At 40.9% G+C, this 21,631-nt stretch overlaps 3 protein-coding genes across 3 annotated transcripts in view; 2 read left to right on the top strand and 1 right to left on the bottom strand.

The window, feature by feature from the left end:
• The first annotated feature begins 6,164 nt into the window (after positions 1 to 6,164).
• On the top strand, positions 6,165 to 14,498 carry LOC114563388 (high affinity choline transporter 1-like). The gene is made up of 6 exons (XM_028590247.1): positions 6,165 to 6,348; positions 11,997 to 12,145; positions 12,411 to 12,554; positions 13,420 to 13,573; positions 13,653 to 13,870; positions 13,950 to 14,498. Exons 1-6 carry the CDS (start codon positions 6,165 to 6,167, stop codon positions 14,496 to 14,498), a joined length of 1,398 nt encoding a protein of 465 aa, XP_028446048.1.
• A 1,175-nt stretch (positions 14,499 to 15,673) lies between these two features.
• ttc9c (tetratricopeptide repeat domain 9C) lies at positions 15,674 to 18,475 on the top strand. Its single transcript, XM_028590274.1, has 4 exons — positions 15,674 to 15,840; positions 16,629 to 16,986; positions 17,315 to 17,497; positions 17,908 to 18,475. Exons 2-4 carry the CDS (start codon positions 16,650 to 16,652, stop codon positions 18,096 to 18,098), a joined length of 711 nt encoding a protein of 236 aa, XP_028446075.1. The 5' UTR covers positions 15,674 to 15,840; positions 16,629 to 16,649; the 3' UTR covers positions 18,099 to 18,475.
• Positions 18,476 to 18,597: 122 nt separating this feature from the next.
• Positions 18,598 to 21,631, bottom strand: part of LOC114562792 (uncharacterized) — a 16,234-nt gene continuing 13,200 nt past the window's right edge. Inside the window, exon 4 of the mRNA XM_028589393.1 lies at positions 18,598 to 21,631. This exon is cut by the window's right edge and continues 443 nt beyond it. Coding sequence (XP_028445194.1) covers positions 19,550 to 21,631 — 2,082 coding nt within the window. The 3' untranslated portion in view covers positions 18,598 to 19,549.

The following is a 21,631-nucleotide window of genomic DNA, read 5'->3' as shown; positions in this document are numbered from 1 at the left end:
GTTTTTATTTTTTATAGGCTATACATATTTTCTTATACTGTTAAATACATTCCTAAAATGGTTGTACATTTGTGAGAAACACAAGTTAAAACAACTATGAACTGCAAAATGACATTTTAAATTAAATGCCCACACACGTCTGAACGAGGGGAAGCATCGCAACACAAAAATGGATCCACACCGTGAGACCGCAGCATCCACAACAATGTTGCTAGACGCTTGTCTCACATAGCCAGACATCACTTCACAGCACAGCGGAGTAGCTAACATTAGATGCTGGCTATATTGACAGTCATAAAAGCCCATGCTCACGTGGAGCTCTATAGCCAACTGACAGGCACACTTTTTCGGCTTAGAATTACGGTAGGAATCGCTAAATACACAACAACCTCACCGTCCTCTCCACCCGACAGACAGACACACTTCCTCTGCTTAGAATTACGGTGTCGGCGAGAACCGCTAAAAATAACACTACCTTCAATGTAACCACTAATTCAGTGTGTGTAGGCCTACACATGTTGAAATGACATAAAATGCCCGTCCCTTGTAGCCATGACAAATTAGCCTGAAGCTAATGCCTAACTGTTCAGGAGGAAATTAGCCAAGTTGGCATTGTTTTAGGCTCTAAGCTGTCTCCATCTTTCAAATACATCTCCAATATTTACTCGGGGTTCATTACATCTCTGGTCAAACTGTTAGAAACATGCTGGTTAATTTTAGGTTGGATAGAATCTATCTCCATTGATCCTTTTCGTTTGTTTGCTGTTTTCATGGCTGTACTAACGTTAAGCTGTGGCGCGCTGGGTTTAAGTTTTTACAGGTATATCTGGCAACCCAGCCTGGCTGTCAAACTGGACAGCTGATAACAACACACTGGCATTAGCATTGTTGTCAGAAAAGATAGTATTTTAACTTAGCATGTTTCCTTAATATCTGATGACGCATTGGGGTCATTTTGTGATTTATTACTGTAAATATATTACATATTGGACCTTTAATGTTTTATGTAAAGCACTTTGAATTGCCTTATTGCTGAAATGTGCTATACAAATAAAGCTACCTTGCCTCGCCTTACAACATCAACTGTGTCCTGCATTATTGTGTAATATTATACACCCCCCCTCCCCACCCCCCCCATCAAAATGACTAACCAAATCCTCAAATTAGCTGGACACTGATGCCATTTCAAGTAAGGTTAGGCTGGACAATAGAGTTTCTGTACAGTTTTGTCTTTCACCCAGACATAATCATGAGTCTTTGCTAACTGGATAGACACACTATCGATGTTTGCTGTCAACTTTGGTTCCAATTTCCACAACTGGAAAAATATGGCAGCTACAACTAGTGTCAAAACTATCCTCAAAAGTTCTGCAGTTGCATGATTGTGTTTCATTAAATATCAACATTGCCTAATTGTTAATGTCTGGAGTTTTGAAGAGGTCAAAATATGTACTGATTGGTCCAGTATGTTTCAGACAGGGTTGAATTAACTCTCAAGTGGATGTTTTTCAAACTTAGCCTAAATCTTGTGGCAAAAATTGAGCTTATGAGATATTCAGTTGGCCAACATTCACATATTGCAAAGTTCAAAATACATAGCCTACCTAATTCAAACTTCACAAGAAGCCAGATACCTGGATATTTCCAGTTCAAAAAAAAAAAAAAAAATGAGACTGACTGGGATATTTTTGACAATGCGGTCAGGATGTCTGCAGGTCCTTAAAAGATGTTAAATGTCCAAATTAGACCTTAAGCCATTAATTGATTTTATACGCTTAAATCTGTATTTATTTTTAACAAAACCTTTATATTTGTTTTTTTAAAGTGGAAAATAGTGGCAGCAATGCCCACTCTTTGGTCAAAGAAGTCAATTATCACTGCTTCAACTTTAGTGTCTGTTTTCTAGTCTATTCTCTATCTTCTTCAGACCCAATTGCCACCCAACACATTGTATTTGCCAAACAAAGCATTGTATCGTGTAGGCTACTGTCCACATTTCAAAAAACAATCCAGCAATAGAAAGCTATATATGATATATGATATGATACTGTAGGTCAAAGTCTCATAAGCCAGATAACTTTTTACATTTTATGGATAATTCACATTTAAACCAGGCTTGGATTATCCATAAAGGCACTTGGGCCAGTGCCCAGGGGCACCAACCATTCACAACCAGTGGGGGGGCACCATATGACACAAGCTTTAACAATATTTTCCGTAAATTGTTATATTATTCACTTGAAATTGTTGAAAGACCATACATTACTCATTTATGAACACTAATTTCACAATAATAATAATAATAGTGCTGGTGCGCGGTCTCCTCGTGACAGCTTACCTAACATGTAGCAACATTCACTTCTCTAACATTTAACTTCACATAAACCAATATAACATGACGTGTATTTGTATGTGATGTACTTCCCCATCGATAATGTGTGAATTGCCATGAACACAATCATCTAAGATGCACCAGAAACTAGGCTTGGTTAATAACTCAAACTTGCCGAGAACCAAGACACCGCTTATTACATTAGACTCGAGCGGGCCGGCCGGTTGCACGGTTACATTTGGTGTCGTTCAGTAGCCTGGTGTGCAGTCTGGGTCTAGGCATTGACATAAATATAATGGACCAATAGACCCCATTGCTCTGGACGGAGACCAGTGAAGGCTATTAGAAGCACTTTTCCGGTGATCTCTTGCTTTACTGCGCAGCCTCCAACTGACAGAGACAACGTAAATGTGACGTGAGCAACGTGTCTGAAAGTTGTAAGTCTTCTGGTAGCTGTGACAAGAGAAATCTCAATAATTTCCAATCTTACAGAGACGGAGAGCGTAGGTATATGTAAGGAGATAACATAAGCACAGGCTAATTATTGCTAACTAACATGCTAGTTAACATTAGTAATTAAACCTAAACAGCTAATGTAAGTCGAAACTGCCTGCGAGCTTCTCCTGTACTATACGGTAATTCCTCTACTGTGCGACAGTAAGTCTCGTGGTTATGACCCAATCATTAGCCTATTTTTACAAAAACGTCTGCTACGGAGCTATAACGTGAGGTACAAGGTAATGAAGCCTTTTATACATTGTCGTGTTTCTTAAGAAATAAACAACGGACAAATAGAGTCTTTAAACGCTTCAGATGTAAAGTTATTTGCAGTCAAGTGACGTAAAAAAAAAAATGGCGGTCAGTGTAATGCTAACAAGAGGTGATCGCTTTGTAGCAACAAAATGGCGCCATCGGAGGTTCGCGTTCTGAAGCGAAGCTTACCCCCTTGGGTCTAGGTAGCTCATTTCATCTCAGATTCTACCACCACCACTCCAGTGGAGGCGCTAATGAGCTAGATTACTACACACACAGTAGCAGAAGAATACCAGCTACACACAGGCTACACACAACCAAGGGGGTAAGCTTCGCTTCAGAACGCGAACCTCCGATGGCGCCATTTTGTTGCTACAAAGCGATCACCTCTTGTTAGCATTACACTGACCGCCATTTTTTTTTTTACGTCACTTGACTGCGAATAACTTTACATCTGAAGCGTTTAAAGACTCTATTTGTCCATTTTTTTTTTATAAAGAAACACAACAATGTACAAAAGGCTCTATTACCTTGTACCTCACGTTATAGCTCCGTAGCAGACGTTTTTGTAAAAATAAGCTAAGGATTGTGTCATAACCAAGTGACTTACTGTCGCACAGTAGAGGAATTACCGTACAGTACAGGAGAAGCTCGCAGGCAGTTTTGACTTACATTAGCTGTTTAGGTTTAATTACTAATGTTAACTAGCATGTTAGTTAGCAATAATTAGCCTGTGTCTATGTTATCTCCTTACATATACCTACACTCTCCGTCTCTGTAAGATTGGAAATGATTGAGATTTCTCTTGTCACAGCTACCAGAAGACTTACAACTTTCAGACACGTTGCTCACGTCACATTTACGTTGTCTCTGTCAGTTGGAGGCTGCGCAGTAAAGCAAGTGATCCCCGGAAAAGTGCTTCTAATAGCCTTCACTGGTCTCCGTCCAGAGCAACGGGGTCTATTGGCCATTGTATATATGTCAATGCACACAACAGCACGAATAGACCTTTTTGACAGCAGACATGTTGACATGTCATAGTAGAAAAATGATGGCTGCATTCCACTTAGGAGAGGCCCTGGTATTGTGCACGCTGACTCACTGAAATAGCTTACTGGGACACTTGAAGGAATTGAGCCATCATTAAGGTTATCAATTTCAGCTGTGCTTTTCCTACTATGACAAGTCAAAATGTCTGCTGTGAGAAAGACAAAAACAGGAAAAAAACAGGAGTGAGTCGGTTCATTGACGTATGGAACTCGTTCTCCCAGTTCAGTGACACAAGTCGGGTTAATTAATCGCCTCTTCGGTCAGTTCGTCAACACTAACGGGTATGCTTTGTGAGTTTATTCAGTAAGCAGAAGTGTAAAAGACCAGTCCACAGTCTGCGCTTCTTTTCCTAGAACTTGTATTTCTTTCAGAGGACTTTGTGCAATGAATCCATATTCTTCAATCTAATATTGATAGTCTTCTTTTGTCCATATCTTATTCATTTTAGGTCCTTGTATTGTCGTTAGCTATGATGCTAAAGCAGTTTTAGCTTTCCCATGATGCTTTTGAAAGTTTTTTAACAATCAGAGGAGTTGCTTTCAGGGCCCGTGAAATAAAGTTGGAAAAATACATATTTGACCGACCCACAATGCTGCAATATATAGTATTGATTTTGGCTTTTTGAATTGATAGACATTTTGAATTGAGACATTTGAATAAAGTGCTCACTGCTCATATGCCAACATGTATGTAGTTGGACAAGTTAGTAAATTACATTTGAGAAATCCCCTTGATTATGTCTGATATTTTTGCCAGGAGGACAGCACAAGTAAAGGGGGGGAGGGTGGCCTTTGAGGTATAGTGCCCAGGGGCACCACATTGTCTTAATACGGGCCTGATTTAAACACTATATAGGCAGCAGACAGGTTTGTGTTGATATATCTGAGATATATATATATATATATATATATATATATATATATATATATACAGTATATATATATATATCCTTCCTACATTTTGAAATTGATCTTGTCTGTCATAAATTGATGACGCGGTAGCTGGAGGATATCCTTAAATCCTTTTTCCATCCCTTTCCAGTGGAACATGTGCTTCACCAAGTAAATCTCTGTGTGTGTGTGTGTGTGTGTGTGTGTGTGTGTGTGTGTGTGTGTGTGTGTGTGTGTGTGTTTTAAGTTTTAAAATGCCTTCAATTTGTTACAAATAATGTGGCTGAGGAGGGATTTCAAATTATATAGCAGCCCTCCTGAAAGGGCCCAGCATTTTGATTTAAAGCTATAATTTACACACATTGTTTTAATGCTGCTATGTCAAAAAAGAAGCTGTCCAGTCAAACAAGATTACAAATGCATTGCCATGAAATGTCTTTTTAGTGCAAAATTCAGAGCAGATGTGACGGTCACTTACTGACCGCAGAACACAAGTCACACCTGAATGCAAGAATTGCCTCATTTGGCATGGGGGCACATGTCAAAAATCATATATGTATTTTGAAACAGTAAATTCACAACAAAAGTTATTCTTTATATCTACTCGTACTGAGAGAGTGCCCATTTCTAGTCTAACCTGTTACCCAGGCGCCTGGTCCGACCTGTTAACCACGGCAGTTTCACTGACTCCACACACACACACACCCACACACCCACACACACACACACACACACACACACACGTATGTATGTATGAACTGTATGTATGTAATCATTGGTTACAGTAAAAGCAAAACAAACTAAAAAATAATTCAAAGTGACTAATAAAATGCATATACACTGAAAATAAATATAAATACATTTGTTACATGTCTTCAGATTTCAACTGGTTTTGACTCATCAGCCTTATAGTAATTTAATTGATAGTTTGGTCTGTTGTATCACAATGAAATGAAAGAACGAATGAATGAATGCAAAATGAAAAACACCTAAGGGCTTGTTCTTTTCTGCTCAGCTTTCGACAACTCCTTGATTGGGCAGACTAACTAAAACCCTGTTTTGCTTGTTTCAACAAGTTTCAACACATAATAATTAGGTTTAAGGGAGGCAGTGGGAGTCTGTCAGTCAGTCATTGCACGATGAGCTTGAACGTCCCAGGATTGATAGTGATGGTGCTCTTCTACCTGCTGGTGCTGGGCACCGGCATCTGGGCCTCCATGAAGTCCAGGAGGCTGCAGAAGAGCATGCAGGCGGACCGGACAGAGATCACCCTGCTGGGCAACAGAGGGATTAGCATGGTGGTGGGAGTCTTCACCATGACAGGTGAGCATCACCTAAAATCATTAAATTAAAGCTATTCATCACAATAAGGTGCATGTTGAATTCCACTGTGATGCAAGTTATGCTTTATTTATATAGATCGTATAGTCATGATGTCAACGTTTTTGTTGGTTAAGTATTGCAAGTCTAACACATCTACAGACAACAACGTGACTATTACAGTTGCACACCATCGTTTTGTAAGAAATGTTTCACTGGATAGAATCCAGTGATCAATTTATACATTCATGTGACATGCCTGCAGCATACATATCCTGATAGCCCAGGTTGTCCTGAAAACAAAATGATGTCTATAACTTGATTGTGTATTACAGGGTTGAGGTTACACAAGCATTATTATTACACAAAAAATTAAATCAGGCGACCCAAATATTTGGGAAAAAATGGCTTAGAGGGTTAAAGGTCCTATAACATGCTGCTTTTTGGATGCTTTTATATAGGCCTTAGTGGTCCCCTAATACTGTATCTGAAGTCTCTTTCCCGAAGTTCAGCACCGCGGTGAAGATAGTTTAATATTTGATATTCGCCGGTTTTCGCGGATGTTACCTTCAATAGCTCCGTGTCAATACTTCGATTTCCCCCAGTTTATGGGTATGTTGGAGACCTTATTTAGACAGACGTTTCACACTCATTTTTAACTCAAAATCACCAAAAATATCGACACAGTTTAGAGCGCAAAGAACTGAATGTCTGTCCAATGCACCCGTCACAATAGGCGTACTTAGGGACCATCGTAAAATTGCAACTCCACTCATTTTAATCTTCATTAACTTTTCTGTTTTACAACATAGACATCTCAAACCACTTCCATTGAAGAGAGGGAGAGCCATTAAACATTTCACACTTGTGATAAGATGTCTGAGACATATTACATGTGGTTTGATGTCATTATAGTCAAAAATGAGCATGCCATTAAATTAAAAAGCTTTAAATATGCATTTTAGAGACAATAGGTCACTGATGAGGATACTACAGGATTTGCTAAATATGTTTTCACAAACTAACAGCTGTGAAAGTTCTGGGAGGATGACTGAGACATATTACAGGTGGTTTAATGTCAATATATTCATTAATTAGAAAATGGTTGAAACTACCATATTTATTGGTAACTATAACCTACATCTTTATTTACATTTATTTATTTTTACTAATTCACAAGTGTGAAATGTTTAATGGCTCTCCCTCTCTATAATGGAAGTGGTTTGAGATGTCTATGTTGTAAAACAAAAAAGTTAATGAAGATTAAAATGAGTGGAGTTGCAATTTTACGACGGTCCCTAAGTACGCCTACTGTGACGGGCGTGTTGGACAGACATTCAGTTCTTTGCGCTCTAAACTGTGTCGATATTTTTGATGATTTTGAGTTAAAAATGAGTGTGAAACGTCTGTCTAAATAAGCTCTACAACATACCCAGAAACTGGGGGAAATCAAAGCCAAATTCTCTTGGCGGGCAAAGCAGAGAAAGTGGAGGTAACCTTCCAGATCGGCCCATCTGAGATTTCATTTTCTCAAAGGCAGAGCAGTATACCCAGGGCTCGGTTTACACCTATCGCCATTTCTAGCCACTGGGGGACCATAGGCAGGCTGGGGGAACTCATATTAATGTTAAAAAAAAACTCATAAAGAGAAATTTTCATGCCATGGGACCTTTAACAGTAGTCATGTTTCCATCTAATTGTCAAGCGAATTTTAAGCGAACTTTTAAAATGTCGCAAAAAAAGAAGAAAAAAAGAAAATGTGAATTAGAAGCGTTTCCATTTACTGATTTAGAGCGAATAAACTAGACTACGTAAAGCGTAGTTTTGTCGCAAGTTGACTTTACGCATGGTTGTTACGCAAAGAGTTTAGAAGCTAAAGTTCTTTGGCTAAATGCAGAGAGGTAGCATTTTACAAGTTGGCCAACTGTGCAGAATACAGGGTTGTAGCAGAGACATTTGGTGTCAGTAAGACAAGCGTTCACCGCTGTGTATATGCGGTGTGCAGGGCCATACGATTTCAATCTGTTGAACCAATTCGTCAATTTCCCCGACATGGCTGAGGCACAGGCTATAGCGCACCGCAACTGAACTACGTACCTTGTGCCACAAGTGTACGGCACACTGGATGGGACCTATATCCTGATCCTTCATCCGGTGGATACCGGGACTATAGTCACGTGAGTTAGATGTTTGCTACGTCACAACTTATTTGGCAAAGCTGTTTCCATCTCCTATTTTGCGCATAAACTATTTTTCAGAAAAGGCAAAAACCACCTCAAGCGAGCGTAAAAACTTTTTTGCGAATTTGAGGAAGTTTTCTCGAACTTCGCCGTTTCCATCAACATTTTCTAATGCAATACTTCAAAATTTGCTTAAAAATATGTTGATGGAAACATGACTATTGATCTTAGACTCATTTTTTATTTCTTTTATGGTACATATAGTTTTATGTGGTGTTTCAAATGTACAGTGAGTTATTAATATAACTGATTGATAATAACTAATTGATAATAGTAGGCCAGTTTAGCCTAAACAGGGTTACAATGTGATCAGTGATGGTGTGTGTGTGTGTGTGTGTGTGTGTGTGTGTGTGTGGGCTTCCTACAGCTACATTTGTTGGAGGGGGCTTCATCATTGGTATGACAGAGGTAGTGTACACTCCAACCATGGGTCTGACCTGGGCTGTCGTACCGGTAACAGCAGCCCTGTCTTTCATTGTTGGTAAGACAGTTTTTAAGGCATCATAAAAATGGCATCATGTGTTTAATATAGATTTTTCAAAACTACTTCATGTCTCATTCAACCCATGGCAGTGGTCAACTTTTGCTGAGTTTTCTCCTTCATTCTCCAGTAGACTTGCAGTAACTCTGGCGGCAACGATGTGCATTGAGCTCAGGCTCGTACACAGTAGGGGTAGAGAACCAACCCGTTCTCACTCTCAACTCGTAAAATACGGATGCTTGATCAGTGGCTCTCAGCGTCAGATACAACGCAAAAAGCACCCTTCAGCGTGTGTATAAAACGCACCCAGCAGAGCAGCAGCTCTGCGGTGCCTGAAGATGACGTAGTATTAAGAGCAACAATGGTAGTGAGGAGCAGTGTTACTTGGAAATAGTAATTAGTTACTGATTACTTCTCCAAGAAAGTAATCCTTACTGATTACTTATTTTCAAAAGTAATTAGTTACTTTACTAAGTTACTTTTCAAAAACATGATGCACGACCTGAATACGCTATAAAGCAATAGACCTTTCAGCCTAATTATATTCTTTCTGCATATTCCATCATCTTTCAGAGTCAACAGTGGAAATTGGCAGCATGTCCTCAACAATATAGCCAGCGACGAGCTTCTTCAGTTCAGCGGCACTGAGTCCTATCGCTTTTAAGTCTATTTTCACCCGTTTAGCAGGAGAGGGGCCCTCGGAGGTTCGCCCGGTGGAATTAGATGTAGCCGCAGCGGTCATGTCAGTTGGGGGTTCAGTTTTTTTTTCTGTGAGTTTCACATTCCTGTGCTGGCTTGCTAGGTGCTTGCTCAGATTTGAGGTGGAATTTTTCGCTGTAGATAAAAGTTTTCTTCCCATGCAGAGTGTACAGCGGACGCTGATGTTTTTGTCACCTTTAACCGAGTCAAACTCAAAGTAATGTCGGTATTTCCAAGAATTAAACACTGCATGGTCCTGCTCTCTCCCGCGCTCCATGTTATTTCTTGTTCAACACTACACATGTCGGTGCTTGCCACTGACGTTGCGGCGCTCATACGTCATTGTCACGAAACAAAATTACGGCTAAGTAATGCAGCCTGCTTACGGCGAAGGAACAGTAATCTAATTACTGTTTTTGCAATTGTAATCCCTTACTTTACTCGTTGCTTGAAAAAAGTAATTGGATTACAGTAACGCGTTACTTCTAACGCGTTACTGCCCATCAGTGGTGAGGTGTATGAAAGGCCTCTTGTCCTGTTCTTCTTTTCCTATCGCAACCGTCCTCTTCTTGTACCGCGTATCACGGCAACGTACCTTTATAAGCCCACCCACAATCTTTTCCTAAACCCAAAGTGACAGCAAATAGTGCCGACCAAGAGCGTTTAGACAAAGCTTGTTTAGATATGACTCTAAAGGAGACTTTTAGCATCAATAACAACGCCAAAGGCAGCTGACCATGCGTCCATATTTTACACAATGGGAGTGACAATTTGTTGAGAGAAAGCGCAGTGGGGCAAGGAGGCATTTCATTGGTACTTTCCAAGCGGACCACAAGGCAGTAATTGGTGGGTGTTTTTACAGGGTTACAGCAGCTACAGATGACAGATCTTTTTCACTCCTTTTTCAGAGCCCATAAGTTAGTTATTGCTGTCTGGTTTTAAAAATTATTTCAAACAATATATAAAAAAGAGTGTATATTGGAAATAGTTACCAACTCTTTGATATGGACCTATATTGCTCATTAGTGATGTGTCTAGATTGTTCTTTTTTAGGAGTGGTTTGGTGACTGCAGTTTTCAATGCTTTTAGGAAGATACCTAAAAGATGTGTTTACAATCTGTAGAAGATCTGAGGCCAAACAATTTGAAACAATTTTTTAAAAGCCTTTTGGCAGAATACCAAGGCAGCTTGAGGAGGATTTCAGATGTTGTATGATGTCCTCCAGGTTTTTATGGTTGGTCGCATGAAATTATGTCATGGTATTTGAATTGGTTTTACGTGGACACAGGGACAACACATATCATGTACTTGATATGGAGGCACTGACTGCTTGTCTAACTTTTCTTTTGTCTCCCTTTGTGTGATTCAATTGTTGAGGCGGACTTTTCTTCGCCAAGACGATGAGAGACAAAAAATATGTGACGATGATGGACCCGTTCCAGATCAAGTATGGAAATGCAATAAGTGGAGTTCTGTCTGTGGCACTACTGATATCTGATATAATCTGGGTTACAGGAACTCTAATTGGTTTAGGTAAGTCACACTTCTGGAAAATATCTGAAGCAGCACAACTCATATTCACACATTTAAAGAAGGTTCGGAAAATTTAGATGACTTACACAGAATTATTTAATGAAATCTTGATCAAGGAGAATTTAGAATTAAACAGTACAGTGTAGTGCCATCCCAACTTCTGAAGTTCCTGTCTTCCTGAAGGTGTATTTATTTAAATGGTGGTGAAACATGCCTTAACTCGCCACCAATAAACTAACAAGCCTCGTATTGTGCAACAATGTAAGTAACCCCCCAGGAAAGAAACAAGCTCTTGTATTTGGGCCAGTATATCACCAGGTAAAATGCTGAAATGTTTCAATACCTGACAGGATTAAAACAAATACGTGTGATGTAACCCAATCACCTGTCAACCTGTCAAATAGATTATTTATTGTGACGGGAGACTGTAGCGCTCCATCTGAAAGAACAAAATTGCATCACCTGTATTGATCAACTTGTTAGGCTGTAATACTTGTAGTGTAGTCTGTTTCAAGTATTTCACGTCACGTCATTTACACACTGAAACTGCAAAATGCTATATGTTATCTATCAAAATGTAGTTATACTATTGGGCACACTGCACAGTGGCTATCATGCTAAACAGAAAGAGCAGTATTTTATAAATGTAGTACATTTATATATGAGCAATTATGTATGTGATTGTGTTACTTTTATAGGTGCAACAATGAGTGTGATCCTGGATTTGCCCTATACTGTTTGCATTTGGCTCTCTGCTGCAGTAGCCATCATCTACACACTTCTGGGAGGCCTCTACTCTGTAGCCTACACCGACATCATACAGCTAACCCTCATATTCTTCAGTTTGGTGAGTTCCTCGCTTACATAGAAAATAATTTCTTCCAAAAGCTTATTGTAAGACAATTTGACAGAAACATTTTGAAGCCTGCCCTGTTGTTGGAAGAGAAAAGTTTTCCATTGAGGGACAAAACATCTTATGATTATCTTATGCAAAGCTTGTGGGGCCATTCTGCCAAGTCTCTAAACATCTGCTCGTCACACCTACAGTACTTAACAGGAGAATATGCATGTTTTAAAATGTTTAAGTCAGTGGTTCATTGTCTCTTCTGCAGTGGTTATGTGTCCCCTTCATCCTTATGAATGCCCATTCAGCTGACATCACCAAGACTGCTTTCAACTTCACCTACCAGGCCCCCTGGATTGGTTCAGTGGATAAGGAAAGAGCATGGAGGTGGATTGATAATTTCTTGTTATTGGTAAGGACTATTTTGATATTACACAGTAAGAAAAGCCATTGTAAATAATAAAATGAATGATGGCTGAATTCCATTAAGCTGCTTCAGTTTCAGGGTCATTCTGGCTCACTGAAACCCTGTCATGTCTTACTGGGACTTGAGTAGAGCAGAGCCATTGGTAAGGCCATAAGTAACAACTGTGTTTTTCACACTATAAAGTAAATAAATATTGATCAAAATGATCATCAACATTTTACTAAAAATAGTGATAAACCATGCTAGAATACCTTCTCCAATTCCAATCACAGTGCACCAGTGTTTCTGAGCGCATCTGCTGAAGGGCTTCAATTGAAACGAATGGGAAATAGTCATAGGATAGAAGTGTTATGTGACCATACCTTGACAAGTCAAAAACATCTGCTGTGAAAATGGCCTGCCGGAGGATGCATAAAAAAACTTTACCCTTGGGCGCCATGTAGGGCTTCCTGTTCAGTTTATCTGACATGTAGTGAGAAGAAGGACATCATTGTGTGATATGAAATTCCACTGATTCTGGTCACGTGAACATTAAAAAAGAAGTTAAGTGACACAACTACTAATGGTCAATGACACACACAAGACCTATTTCCATTGTTGTCCTCAATGTACAGAGTGCAATAGGGCTGTACCCAACTCCGAATTTTGTCAGTCAAATTGGATCTGGCTGTTAAATACGAATATTTATTCCTTTTTTTATATATAGAGGATCAAACAGGGCATTACTTTACGCCCGTTTCTAGAACATTATCGTTCAGTAGTGTGGATGCTCACATCGTTATAGTTATTGTTCTTGGTGTGGATGGCACTTTAAAGGCTACTAGAGTGTAAGAGTGTTTGTTTTTCTTAGGCTTTTGGTAACCTTGGATATCAGGACTTCCACCAGAGGACCCTGTCAGCTGCCTCGTCAGCCACAGCCAGGATCACCTGCTTTATTGCAGCTCCCCTCATGCTCATACTCGGAATCCCATCCGTGCTGATTGGAGCAGTTGCAGCATCAACAGGTACAACAGGTACAACAATGGATTTAACTAGAAAAGAGAAGCGATACTATGCTCATGTATGCCGCATTTTTTGTGTCAGACTGGAACACGACTGTGTATGGCTCCCTGTCCCCATACGAGCGTGGAGAGGCCAGTCTGGTTCTGCCCATTGCTCTGCAGCACCTCACACCTCACTACATCTCCATTATCGGTACTGGAGCTATAGCTGCTGCCGTGATGTCATCAACGGACTCGGCTTTATTGTCAGCCGCCTCCATCTTCACATCCAACATCTATAAGAACATCCTCAGGGCTGAGGTAAGAGGAGACCTGAGGAGAAGAGCAAGCTTGTGTGTTTTATTTCGGTTTTAGCTTACAGGCATTTCCCCCCCTGCAGGCATCAGAAAGGGAGCTCCAGTGGGTAATCCGTGCCACTGTGGTGTTGGTGGGCTTGGCTGGTACAGCGCTCACCTTCCTACACAACAGCATTATGGTTTTCTGGATCCTGGGCTCAGGCATAACCTACACCATTATGTTCCCTCAACTCATCTGCGTCCTCTTCTTTAACATCTCCAATGGCTACGGCTCCGGCATGGGCTTGCTAGTAGGAGTGTTATTGAGAGTGCTGAGCGGCGAGCCATCGATAGGGTTGCCTATTGTTCTCCACTTTCCAGATTGCACTCTTGAGGATGGCATATATGTCCAGCACTCTCCTGTTCAGACGATCTGCATGTTGTCCAACATGTTTGCCACTTTGTTGTTCTCCGCCCTGGCCTCACTGCTCTTCAATAAAGGACTGATTCCTGAGAGGTGGGATGTATTTAAAGTGAAAACCCACAAACCAACCCAGAACCTAATGCTAATGAGCAATGGTACCACCAAAACAGACGAGGAAGAGAAAACCGAAGATCAGAATGAGACTGAATTAATGTTTACTACAAATTGACAGGATTGAAAGAAAAACGGTTTAATGGGATGCTAACATGTTTTGTATAGTGATATTTTATCACGTCTCTATTTTTATACCAAATACTTTTCTCTTTGTAAAATGATAATCTTGGTGACAGGATGGTGTAAAAATTCATCCCTTGCAACAAGTGCATGTGTAGTGAATTTATAAAACTTGCTTTGGCAATGGTAGAAGGTAACTTGTATATTTACTCAAGTACTGTACTTAGGTACAATTTTGAAGTACTTGTTCTTTACTTGAGTATTTCTATTTTCTGTTATACTTCTACTCCACTATACTTCAGAGGGTGATATTGTACTTTTTACTCAACTTCATTTATTTGATAATACAAAATATAATTAACAAATACTGTATATTATTATGTTTTATTATAAGTTAAGATTAGACTTTATTGATACCGAGGGGAAATTTACAAGCTAACACACAGTATATAAAGTAACTACAATTACCAATTACCAACTGCAACATTAAACTGATGCCACAATGCGTCAATTATAGAATCCAATAATAAAACATACATTATTCTGAAATGGGCCATTCTACATGATGATGACTTACGTTTGGTTACTTTCTGTATATTCTGTTGCAAATACTTTTTTACTTATACTTTTTTACTTTAAGTAACATTTTGAATATAGGTATTTTACCTGTAACAGTATTTCTACAGTGTGATATTGCTACTTTTATTTTAGTAAGATATTTGATGAATTCTTCCACCACTTTGATGTAATTTCTATTTCAGTGGGGTTTGATTAAATGACTGTTGACTTGTGTTACTGGTACATGATACTGGTGTAATTTTATGTTGAACTACAATCAATAAATACCTTAATAAGATAAATACATTTAAATGTGAAACTTCCTATAAATCTACAGTTAAATATGGGATGAATGCAATTGTTGGATAAATCTATAGACCTAGTGCCCTTTATATAGATATCTATATAAATAAGTTGAATTAGGTATTAGGCCTATTTTATAGTGTACAGCGTAAACCCCCTTATATGGGTATGTAGTTGCCCCACTTAACATAATAAGGTTTTCAAGTAAGGTGTGTTTAACATATAACGTAAAGTTCAGTTTGTTTATAGTGCACATACATAACCCAAGGAAAGACCATTGGGAAAGACAGGGAATATTTAGTGTTTATGTACTGGTAATTCCTGGCCCGGCCTTGTTGAGGCAGTAACGCTGCGTGAAGTTGAAGTTTTGACCACTTCTTAAGAAAACAAGGAAGCGCCTGTACGTTATAGCAGTAGAATGATGGTCGACTGCAAGAAGTAGCTGTCCGCTGATTATCTTATCAGTGGCGTATAAGGTGAACAATTTATCCATCGCGCTTTAATGTACCAAACCGTTAAAATGTGTAGAGATCTTCAACTGAACAGAATGAGCGTTAGCTAGTGTGTGAATATGTGAAGTTAGCATGGTACATTAACTTTGCTAGCTCGGTTAGCTGTAACTTAAGCTACAAACCGTTAACGATCTGCTAAAACGGTACTGGACGTTCGTTAAAGTCAGTTTAAAATGTAGAAAATGCAGTTTTCTAATTATGACGTCTGCTTCCTAGCCGAACCCGCGTTTTGATTCAAAGTGTGTCGGAAGAAGCTAACTTGTCTTAGCAATGCCATTAATGACAATCAGTAAACTGCAATATTAACGAAATTCTCTCAGACATCAATACGAAACTTAACTTACCAGAGAGGCAGGTCGACGCAGAGATTAGTTATCTAACGTTAGCATGGAAATAGTCAGACGTTAACGTTACCCCACTTATCTTGTCTTCCATTAAACTCAGAGTAGCTAATTGCTGAAACCAGCGTGCACCTCATACAGTGCAGAACTGATTATGTGGATTGAAGACGTCTACACCAAAATACATTTTGCTAAATTTCATTATATTGTTCTGTAGCGTTTTCTGTTTCATAATGACAATGACTAACTTGATATTTAATGTGGATTTGTCAATCTGTCAGATATCCAATTTAAAGGGGCATCCCAGCAATTTAGTATTACACTTCCATAAAGTTGGGAGACTTTGACGTGTAAAACCAGTGCCTATTATAAAGGTCACTTAAACCAGTATTTGTATATTGATCTCAACAGCTAACTAGCTCTCCTGCAGAAATGGAGGCTGGGAGAAGAGATGAGAGTCTGGATGTGAAGGGAGCAGCGGCAGCAGCAGAACCAAGTTTTTCTGGACACCAACAGACCTCTGCAAAGCCGGTTTGGACTTTGCTAGAGGAAGCAGCCCAAATGAAAACAGAAGGGAATGCTCTCTACAGGGAGAAAAACATTCGCCCAGCCATCGGGCGTTATCACCGAGCTCTGCTGGTCCTCAGAGGCCTCGACTCTGATGTGATGGCGTCAGTGAAAGGGTTTGGACCTGAGATACCTGCTCTCGCACCTGAACAGGAGGCTTTTCTGAGAAACACACAAGTGGACTGCTACAACAACTTAGCTGGTAGATAAAACATCACAACTATACAAAGTCCAGGGGGGGGAGAGTACTAGCTTTGATTTAAATGTATCTGTTAAAATCTATTCAAGTTGTAGCTCTTCAAAAAACTATTCAGAGTATAAGTTAAGTTGTTCCATGTAGTTAATAGTTTTATATGGAGTCATAATAATCATTTCAATGTGAAAATGCCCGACCAACAAATCCCTTTGCAATTCAGTGACGCTCCAAAGAGGTGACTTCCTTTATGAGAGAGCTTTTTCCATTGATTGCATTACAAGGGAAATTGGCAGCTGGGTACGGTGTTATAAATGTACAAATATATTTCTTTCAGCCTGTTTGCTGCAGAGACAGAGTGTTGACTATTCTCGTGTGCTGGACTACAGCCTGCGGGTGCTGCAGTGGCGACCAGGTGATGTCAAAGCAATGTACAGGGCAGGAGTAGCCACTCTGGAGATGGGAGATGCACAGACTGCCAAACAGTACCTCACCCAGGCCTGCAGAGAGCAGCCTAATGGTAAGAAAAGAGCCAGCACAGCAGGCTTAGGCCAATATGTCAATATGTATGTTATGTTTTCACAAATCATTTTAGATGGATATTTATCTCCAATGAGTACGTAGTTCCCATTGGTTCTTATTTGTGAGACTTCCTTCTCTGGACAGTTAATGTATATATTCTGTTTCATATTTGATACCACTTAAAATAGTAAAATTCCCTTTTTTGATTTGTCAAGATGCTTTTGTCTCCGAAATGTTATTTATTACCTTCAAGAAATGGTTCAACATTTTGGGAAATTGTCTTTGTTGCTAAGAGTTAGCTGGCAGAATTTCTGTATTTCTGTATCCTGTAGATTCTCTCCTAACATTCACCTGTGGGATAAAGGAAAGTATGCCTATCCAAAATAAAACTTCTATATTCTGTCTCAGATGCCAATGTTAGGAAACATCTGCAGAGGGCTGAGGAAAAACTGAATCAAGAGTTGCAAAAAGAGAGGGCCATGTACCGAGGCATGTTTTCCACCAGCCTGAAGAGCAGCTCCGGAGAAGGGATTAACCAAACCAACGGAGCTGGTGAAGGAGCCTGCCAGCTCAACCCACCAAATGAAGCCTCAAACTGAGAGAGACTGTTCATCCTCAACTGATCACCAACTGAAGAATGTTGACACATCTTGAATAATGTTGCTGTGTCTCCTTTAGGTGAGCATAGGAAAGTAAGAACAGTAATTATACAGACTACTGGGAAGCGGTCAATAGGAAACTAAAGATGTCGCTGCTGAAAATAGAAAGAGGATGGGAAAGTTAGTTTCCTAGCAACACAGAAGCAGAGCTGTATTTCAGTTTGGATATTTCAGAAAAATGCCTCTGAAAGCTAAAATGGGACTCATCATGCACTACTCAAAGTTCTGATTATGCCTTCATGATTACAGGTGTCTGGTCAGTGCTGTGAATGTTGATTATGTGAGTTTTCAAGTAAAATATTTTTTTATAAATAACATCCAAGCTCTGATGTCTCCTTTTTAAACTAATTTGATTGTAATAGTGTATATAATACAGGCAGAGTACACGTTTAGTTATACATATTTCTTTTATTAATTGTAAGCCATGATAAGCCACATTTTGTCTCAACTAACTTCAATATTTTAATCATTCAATATTTGAAAATCCTGAGCACAATATCAAGTTAAAGAGTATTTGCTTGGTTTTGGTCATTATCTGGCCAATATGATTGTACTTCAGAGGCACTGTTGCCCATAAACATAGGATTATCACATTCTCACAATAGCTATAATCACTGAACAAGTCACAGAGCAGCATGCAGAAGGGGAGTGTACATTATACACATTCATACATGGTTACAGGATTATTCTGCTTATAGGAGTTCATATTCAATATCTTTAAATTGGGCTACTTTTAGCCCAGAATAGAGTTCTGTTGATGTTAAATCCTTGCAAACAGCACACTGAAAAACTCCCCTGAAACCCACACTTATACAATGTTTAAAAGGTTTGTAGTTCTTTCCAGCTCCTAAAAGGAATTATTCACCCTTATATGAAGTTGTCACATAAGTTTTCTTCACTGACATTTCTCTGTGGGCCATGCTGCACCCTACAGCACTCTTGCTTGCTACTGTAGGGTGCACAATTAATGCATTGTCAATGAGGAAAGAATTTGGGAGACAGCGAAATCGATTGGCTGCAATGCACTGTAATTATGCTGCAGAACCTAGTTTTTTTTGTGAGGCTATAAAAAGAGTGTCTTTAAAAATGTACAAAAACATTACTAAGATGAATGATGTGAGCCAAGAGCAAAATGAATAGCTTTTTACATACTATGTGCCTGAGAGGAACTTCCATCATATTGGTAGTGGATTAAAGGACTGGAAGATATCTTGTGGCCAGTATTATAAAACCAGTGTATCTGTCTAATCAATCATTATGTCTTTGAAAGTTTAAAATGATGGCACTTCCTTTTACATGAAATATAATACCAACCAATCATCAATCACTGGTGTTTTGAACTTAACACGTGGAAAATGCATATACTGTGATGGTTATTTATTGTACATGTGTCACTTCTTGGATGGCTTCCGTTTGAGACTCAGGGACCTCATGGAGCCAAACACTCTCCTCCCCAAGTCCCTCAGTGATCGAGAGCGCTGTAGGGACATCCGTGAAGGAGGGGATGGAGAGAAGGAAGGGGAGGAGAGAGGGGAGAGGGAATGGCAGCTGCCTTCCAGGCTCTGAGAGCGAGAGAGGTTAAAGAGGCTGGCGGTGGAGGACAGGCGTTTGTCTTCCTCCTTTGCTCTCAGCAATCTGATGCCTTCGTCTTGGCTGTGGCCCATGCCACTTTGCCCCACATCTAATGAGGAGACCCAGTGTGCCCGCTTTGTGGGCTCCTCGCCGATGTTACGAGACACCAGCAAGCCTTGGGACTCACTCCTGAACAAAGCCCTCCTGGAAAGCCTGAGGCTGGTGCTGCGTCTTTCCCCATCTTCCTTCCCCCTTTTCTTTGAGAAGATGGGGGAGTTTTCTACTTTTGGCCTTCTGTCATTATTGCTAGATGAAGCCTTCATCTTTCGATGCTCCCTCCTCCAGCTTCCAATGCTGTTCCTCCTCCATCCATAGCCATACTCAGCTCTGTCCATCTCCTCTCTTTCGCTTTCGGACTCTTTGCTCCAGATGCGTCCCTCAAAGCCCCTCCAGAGTTTTTTGGAGGTCTTCCTGGGCGTCTGGGCTGATGATCGCTCCCTCTCCTGCTCCCCAGCCCAAGCAGAGCTATGGTCCTCTCTCTTAGCATAGCTGCTTACTGTGGCTGCCCGGATCAGCTTGTGGGAGGCATGCTTTCCTCTATAAAGCCCCTCCCCTTCTACCCTCTTACACCCACCACTACCCCCACTCTGCCGAAGTGAGCCGCCCCTTGGTTGGATACCGCCATGCTCCAAAGGAGAGCTCCTTGTATTGGTGCGAGGCAGGGAGCACTGGAAGGGTGCATCCCGTCGGAAAACAGAGAGCGGGGTGGCACCCAGAGGGGATGGCTGGAGAGGCCGGGGAGGGGAACGGCCCCTGGTGGTGGGGTGGGAGGCAGGGGAGGAGGCAGTGGAAGAGGGAAGGTCAGACGGCGAAGGGATCTGCTGGTAGTGGCATTGTGAGGAGTAGTGGGAGGAGGGAATATGGATGGACTGATAGGGGTGTATGGGGCTGCTGGAGTGTGAGAGAGGAGGGGTGAGGCTAGACTGAGACTGTGGAGAATGGGTGACACTGAGAGACAGCTGTATGGGTCTCTGGGGATTTAGGTCAGTTAGTCTAGTATAATCATGTGAATGATCTGTCTGGGCTTTCAGGTGGGTTTTACTGTGACCCCTCACCTCACCTGCAGGATCCGTTTGGAAGCAGTCAATATCCAGCTCCACACCTTGTTCCATCAATCCCACCACAACAGCCCTAGAGAGGCCAGAGAGGCGTGAGATCTCCCCCACCATGGGGGAGTCTTCGCTCAGCTTGGGACTGGAGCTGGACTCTTGGATCAAACTACTGCGCTGAGACCCTGGAGCTGATCCAGAGTTTGAACCAAACACTGATGGCCCAGTCTCAGGTGGAGCACCGCTGCTCCAGTCTACTGAGCGACAGAATACAGATGACCCAAATCCAGAAGTGGGTCCAGACCCTGAAGTGACCTCCAGGGAACTGCGGTGGCTCAGGCTGCTTGGACATGTTGAAATGCGAGGGCGAGCCCTAAGTGCTGGGGTGGGTGTAGTGGAGGAGAGTGATGTAGCAGAGGCCGTGGAAGTTGAAGAAATATCGCTCCTCAAAGCTCCACAGCTGCCATTTTTGGGATTGTCCACCAGTCCCCGGCTAGAATTTAAACCAGGAGTCAGGTTCAAGTTGAGGTTGAGATGCAGATTTATGTTCAAATCCTCTCCGGTTGCTGAAGGAAGGTTACCCAGGTTGATTGAATTTCTAGTAGCTTTTTTCCCACTGGTGCTGAGGCTGATTCTGGCAGAGTTTCCCAGCAGTGACTTACAGGGAGTGATTTTGCCTCCTGGCAGGGTGGAGGGTGTACTGCGGCTCTCAAAGGCAGAAAGGGACTGGGTCGAACCATGACTTTTGCCAGGGGTACCAAGGCCTCTGTGCCTGACTTGACCAGGGGTGGC

This window comes from Perca flavescens, chromosome 10 (assembly GCF_004354835.1).
Source record: "Perca flavescens isolate YP-PL-M2 chromosome 10, PFLA_1.0, whole genome shotgun sequence".
Lineage (NCBI taxonomy): Eukaryota > Metazoa > Chordata > Actinopteri > Perciformes > Percidae > Perca > Perca flavescens.
The sequence above is the reverse complement of the archived record's forward strand: the minus strand, read 5'-3'. Positions and strand labels throughout refer to the sequence as shown.